The sequence below is a fragment of the Marmota marmota genome, unplaced genomic scaffold, assembly GCF_001458135.2.
Source record: "Marmota marmota marmota unplaced genomic scaffold, marMar, whole genome shotgun sequence".
Taxonomy (NCBI): domain Eukaryota; kingdom Metazoa; phylum Chordata; class Mammalia; order Rodentia; family Sciuridae; genus Marmota; species Marmota marmota.
The window spans coordinates 37,405,752-37,412,026 of NW_025999949.1; the positions used below are offsets into that span (position 1 = coordinate 37,405,752).

The 6,275-nt window shown below is 56.3% G+C and overlaps 1 protein-coding gene across 1 annotated transcript in view; it reads left to right on the forward strand.

Annotated features, from left to right (window-relative positions):
* Positions 1 to 6: 6 nt before the first annotated feature.
* The window catches only part of Iqank1 (IQ motif and ankyrin repeat containing 1), a 9,059-nt gene continuing 2,790 nt past the window's right edge, over positions 7 to 6,275 (forward strand). Inside the window, 9 exon segments of the mRNA XM_048802414.1 lie at positions 7 to 211; positions 4,846 to 4,985; positions 5,090 to 5,144; positions 5,237 to 5,266; positions 5,268 to 5,330; positions 5,558 to 5,666; positions 5,768 to 5,861; positions 5,931 to 6,065; positions 6,132 to 6,271. Coding sequence (XP_048658371.1) covers positions 68 to 211; positions 4,846 to 4,985; positions 5,090 to 5,144; positions 5,237 to 5,266; positions 5,268 to 5,330; positions 5,558 to 5,666; positions 5,768 to 5,861; positions 5,931 to 6,065; positions 6,132 to 6,271 — 910 coding nt within the window. The 5' untranslated portion in view covers positions 7 to 67.

The window sequence follows — 6,275 nt, forward strand, 5'->3', positions numbered from 1 at the left end:
ACAGCAAGGTGCGCCCGCGGGCTGGGCAGCGTGGGGTCGTGGGTCCCAGCGCAGCCGCCGCCGGCTCATGGGGCCCCTCGCGCAGGGCGCCTTCGGCAGAACGCCGCTGTACCGGGCAGCCTTCGGGGGCCACCTGGAGGCCGTGGAGCTGCTTCTGAAGCTCGGAGCCGACCCCCGAGTGTACGCAGACGACGGGAGCACCCCGGAGCAGGTGTGGGGCGGGCGCCGACTCAAAATCTCCCTTGTCGCCCCACGGTGGCGCACGCCTGTAATCCCAGCGACTTGGGAGGCTGAGGCAGGAGGACCGTAAGATCAAGGCCAGCCTCAGCAAATAAGCAAGGCCCTGTCTCCAAATAATAAATAAGAAGGGCTGTGGATGTGGCGTAGTGGCAAAGCGCCCTGGGTTCAATTCCCAGCACCAAACAAAAAATAAAAATCCTCCCCTGTTGCCTGCAGTCAAGGTGACAGCCACCTGAGTTGTTTGGGTGACTTCCGTGCAGGTTTGCCTTATCACCCTCCATGCTCCTGTACCCGTACCCGGAGGCAGTGTTAGAGCCCTAGATGAGGAGGCTGAGGCTGGCCACTCCAGGGGCTGGCTGGAGTTCCCACGGTGCTGGCGGTGTTGGCTGGGCTCCTCCCAGGCCCGTGGACTGTGGGGCCCAGGAGGCTACTGGGAGCCTAAGAGCCCCTGGGAAACCAGGTCAGGACATGCCTGCTACCTTCATTTCCTTTAAGTCAATTTATGGCCCCCAGTCCCCAACTCAGGTCCCACCCCTAAACTGAGGCTGCCTAGAAGTCAGTCCCAGGATGGGCCTCAGGCCTGCAGGGCAGGGTAGACTGCCAGGGTCTCGCCCAGCCTGGGACGTTGGCGCCACCCTGTGGCTGCTGCTCTAGGCCCGGCCTATTGTGCCCTGCTCTTCCCCTTGTCTGCCCAGGTCCCTGGGCTAGCAGGGTATCAGTGGGCTCTGAGGTGTGGAAGAGCACAGGTGAGGGTCTGGGGCTGCTGAAGACGCGTCCCGCTGTGCCTGGGCGCTGCTGCTGGTGTGATGTGCCAGGAAACCAGCCATCTCCATTGGCTGGAGCGCTGGACTTCCACAGGCAGAGAAACAGGCCCTGACCTGAACCTCACCTTATGCAAAGTTAACTCAATGGACTAGAGACCCAAATATAAATGCAAAAACAAAAACACTGCCAGAACCCGTCCCTCTCCCCAAGTCGCCACGTCCTGGATTGTATGGCGATTCCATAGCGGCTTCTTGTGAATATTGCCATTGTCAGTATCTCAGTGCAGGTTTACAGTGGGCATGCAATGGTGCCTCACTGTGGTTCTCATTTGCATCTTTCTGCTTTTTAATTAGTGAAGGAGAGAAATCTGCCTTATGCTTGACAGGTGTTGAGACCTCTTTTTAAAGAAGTGCCTGTTCAGCTGAGTGTGGTGGCTCAGCTGGCTGCGGTTATCTCAGCAGCTTGGGAGGCTGAGGCAGGAGGGTTGCAAGTTCAAGGCCAGCTTCAGTAACTTAGCAAGACTCTGTTAAGCACCCCTGGGTTACCAAAAAAAAAAAAAAAAAAGTGCCTGTGCACATTAGTGGCAGATGGCCCTGTCTGCCTGAAGTGTTCTTCACCTGTTCCAAACCAAGCCTCAACATGGGTCACACATGCTTGTTCTTTCACTCTCTCTGTCTTACTACAGTGAACTCCAGGGCTCTTTCCCTTCATGCTGGGTGCTCTGGTGTCAGTCTAAATCTCTTCATATCCCCCACGGACACAGAGATCTTTTCCTACTCAATCTGCCAGATGTTTGAGTTCAGACCCGCAGCCACTGGAATCCACATCTGTGCGGTACCCATGTGTTTCCTGTGAGTCCCTCGTCATGTTCGTGTCTCATGCGAGTGTACAACTTTCCTGGCACATTTTTCAGAAGATCGTACTCACCTCTGCCACCTTTATTCTAAATCAAAGGCCTAACCTGTGCAGCTGCACTTGAATGTTGCTGGTCAGAGGGAGAGAGCTCCAGAGGGCCTGGTGCAAATCAGTTTTGCTTGCAGCTCGCTGGCCAGACCCCTTAAGCCATTTGACTCCATGACCACAGCCGATCAGGAAGTGCGATCCCATCGTTAGTCTAGAAGGTGGAGGGGTGGACGTATACAGTGGACAGCTCTAATAACTACTTGGTTCTGTATTTTCCATTACTTTGTCTTGGTTTATTCTGCATATTTTCTTCTAACATTTCTACCAGTTCACTAATTCTCTCTTCCAGCTACATCTATCTGATTATTAAATATGTACGCTTTCTTCTTAATTTGGTTAATTTTAATTTCTAGAAATTTCATTTCACACACATACACGCGCGTGCGTGCACACATCTTTCAGCTTTTACCAAAAATCTCACTCTAGGCTTCCATCTCCTTGAACATAATAAATATATTATTTTGACATCTGTAGCTGATAACTCCAAACTCTGGATCCCTGTGGATTATCTCTGTAACCTGTAGTCTAGCAAGTTTTTACTCATACTGTCTTCTGTTATTTTCTGTGCCTTTTTGTCATGTTTTTAATTTTTCAATATTTATTTTTTAGTTTTTGGTGGACACAACATCTTTATTTTATTTTTATGTGGTGCTGAGGATCAAACCCAGCGCCCCACGCATGCCAGGCAAGCGCGCTACCGCTTGAGCCACATCCCCAGCCCCTCATGTCATGTTTTATCTGTAGCAATAATTTGAAGCCCAGCAAAATGACACCTCCCTTGACCAAGGCTCTCCTACTGCCCTGACCTGTGCTGAGCACTGACAGCCTGGAGTCACCCTACCAATTTCAAGGCTAAGCCAAAGTCTCTTTGAGGGCCTAACTCTGGGTCACCTTTATCCTAAGGGTGCAGTCTTTAGAAACCCAATCCAGGCTGGGTGTGATGGTGTGCACCTGTAATCCCAGCAAATCTGGAGGCTGAGGCAGGAAGATTGCAAGTTCAAGGCCAGCCTGGACAATTTAGTGAGATCCTGTCTCAAAGTAAAAACTAAAAAGAGCTAGGGATGCAGCTCAGTGATAGAATATCTCTAGGTTCAACCCCCAGTACCAAAAAAAAACAAAAAACAACAACAACAAAAAAAAACACGTAGAAATAAAAATATCCCCTCCCAAAAAAACCCAATACAAGTAAGGATTAGAGTGGGATATTTATTCACAAACTGTAAATTCCTTCAGTCACCCTCCACCTGTATTCATTCATCCATCCATCCATCTGAGCCTTTCTTTTTTGGTTTTTGTACTAAGGGTTGAATCCAGGGGTGTTTAACCATTAACCACATCCTCAGCCCTTTTTAATTTTTGAGACAGTCTGACTAAATTGCTTAGGGCCTTGATAAATTGCTGAGGCTGGCCTCAAACCTGCAATCCTCCTATCCCAGCCCTCCGAGCTACTGGGATTATAGGCATGAGCCACCTCGCCTCGCCCTAGTGCCTCTTGAGGAACTCAAGTCAGAGAGCTCAGAGGGTCATTGCCAGCCTGGGGGTCTTGGTAGCCCTAGGGTTTGTCTTACCTGCCACTGGTAGATGCTGAGTGCAGTTTTGCAGGGTAGGCAAATCAAACTGCCTCTGAGAATGTTTATTTGAGATGTTTTGAAAGCAATTGAATTTGGCTCTGGGAGAGCTTTGAGCTAACAGCTGCTATAAAGAATCGAGCAAGAGGGTGGAGAGACTGGCGGACCTGAACCCGTCCATGTACAGGTCCTGAGAGGCCACTTTCTACCCATCAGCCACATCCCTGGCCTCCTGGAGGCCCACAACCCTCCTGGCAGCCCCTACCCCCGTATCTGCCTCCAGCATCTGCACACAGCCAGGGCACCCTGAGCACCATCCCCTTCCCTCTGTGAACTCTCCCCATCAACCCACTTTCAGGCACCCTTGGGTCCTTCCCTCCCACGCGCGGCCTGCTTGGGCTTCCTGGGCCACCTCTCCCTCTGGGCAACCTTTCTCCATCCCTCCCCCTGGGATGGACGAACCTTCTGCTGCCCGTCACCCATCCTCACCAGCCCTCCGCCTCATCAGCCATGAAGCACTCCAGGGTTCGTCCCTTCACCCCCATCTGGTCTGGGCTCAGCACCTCCCTTTCCACCTCACACTCACACTGCCCACTACCTGCCTGTGGCCGGCCTCCAGCCTCACACCTGTGTGCTTCCTCTCCAGGCCCCACCCCCAGGCCCAGGTGATGCGGGCTCCTTGGGCTTCTGTTTGCCAGGCCCAGTTCCCAATGGGACAGGACCCCTCTCTGCCCTGCCTCTGCCTCCAGCTGTGTCCATGGGGGGGGTTAGCTGTTAGGGAGCCACCCCCACCCCCCCCTGCACAGCAGGCCCCTGTGGAAGGGGTCAGGCGCTGGTCCTGGCCTTCAGGAGCAGCACCACCCGCTCACGCCCTCCCCAGGGTGGTGGGTTTGCTGCTGGAGGGAGGGAGGGTTGGTTGGGCCTGCCCTCAGCTTTAGGACCTGCTTCCCCCTGCTGGCGGCACGTGGCAGGCATCAGCATGCAGACCAGGCGGGGCTGGGAGGGAGGGGTCCTGGGTGAGTTCTGCAGGGTGACCGGCAGGGACTGTGGGCGGCCTGGAGGCCTGAGCAGTGGACTGGGGGCTGGGGAGAGCGTGCGGAGGAGTGGTCTGCCTCCAGACCCTACCACAGGACTTGAGCAAGGAGCCCAGAAAGACCCTGGGTAGTCTGGAAACCATGGTGACCAAGGTTTTGGGCCCATGAAGGACCCGCTTTTGGACTGCACTGCCCTTCCTCTAACATGAGAGTGCAGTGACTCCTTGCGGGGTCCAACATGCATGCTTCAGGAACAACAAGTATCCTGTCATTAGGTGGCCTCACTGGACGCGGTAGCTAGCGTGCTGCAGACGTGGGACCTGGGCCTCACTGAGGCCATGCTCCAGAACATGGAGGCCGAGCGGCAGCGCCGGGCCCAGGAGGATGAGAGACACAAGCAGGCGGAGGCCAAACGGTGCAGCAGAGGGGCAGGGGCAGTGGGGCAGGGGCAGTGGGGCAGGGGCAGCGGGGCAGTGGGTGTTGGTGGGGGGCCCTCTGATCTGCCCCATTTCCCCCCAGCTTGAACCTCAAGGTGCAGCAACTGGCCAAGGAGCAGCAACGGTGTCACAAGGAGGTGAGCAGTGGCCTCTGACCTCCCTTCAGAGGTGAGCCAAATAGGGAGGGGACAGTGGAAGGACCTTCTTAGGGGCCTGCCCCTCCCCCCAGCTGCAGCAGGCCTACTGCGAGCTCAACCGGGAGAATCACGGAGCGCGAGGAGTGTGAGCGCCAGTGCATGGGCAGGACTGAGCTCACGCTGCAGGTGGGCCGCTTCCCTTCAGAGGCCTGGGTGCCCTTGTCCTGCCCTCCCATTCCCAGCGGTCTCCCTGCAGCCTGCAGCCTGCAGCCTCCGGGGTGGAGGGGGGTTGAGGGGAAGCCCTGGCTGGGGGCCTCAGGTTGTCCATGGGCCCAATGTGAAGCAGAGAAACCTCTGGGTGGCAGCTAAGTGGGGGACAGAGCCAGTGGTGGTCAGCGTTTCCCCTCCTCTAGGCCATAAAGGACTCAGAGGCCCAAGTGGACAGGCTGAGGCAGGAGGCACAGAAGGCGGAAGAGATGCTGGCCATGGCCAGGCTGGAGCTGCGGGAACAGACGCAGGAGGGTGGGCAGGGCTCTGCTGCAGGCTGTGGCTGGAGAGGGGAGGCCCAGGGAGGGTGCTGGACACCAGGATCTCTGCGGGCTGCACCCTGACCTCCCCCACAGAGGAGGAGGAAGCGCCTGGACTCCAGTGTCAGGTCACGGATCTCCATGACGTGCTGATGAAGGACGTGGGTGACCGCATCCGTGCTGACGGCCGGTCAGTGCTGTCTGGGCATGGGTAAGTTGGGGTGTGCTCACCTGATGATGACCCAGCGGCTGCCCCCAGGTGGCCTCTTGTCATCGACCCTTCGGGCCAGGCAGCCACCTTCCTGCGCTACCAGGATACCAACTATGTGGATGCTGTGAACCCAGAGCACCTGAGGCCTGAGAGAATCCGACTGGCTCTGCTGGGGGCACTCAGGTGAGGCAGGAAGGGGCAGGGAGGGGTCAGCCAGGCCCTGCCCTGCCCTGATCAGCACCCCCACAGGTATGGGAAGCCACTGGTGTTCGACCTGCGGGAGGTGGACCTGTTCCCTGCAGTGCAGCAGCAGCTGGAGGCGGTGCAGCCTGGTCTGGCCCCAGCACTGCTCAGCCGGGAGTTGCTGGCCCAGAGCGGCTCGTCTCCCTGCTG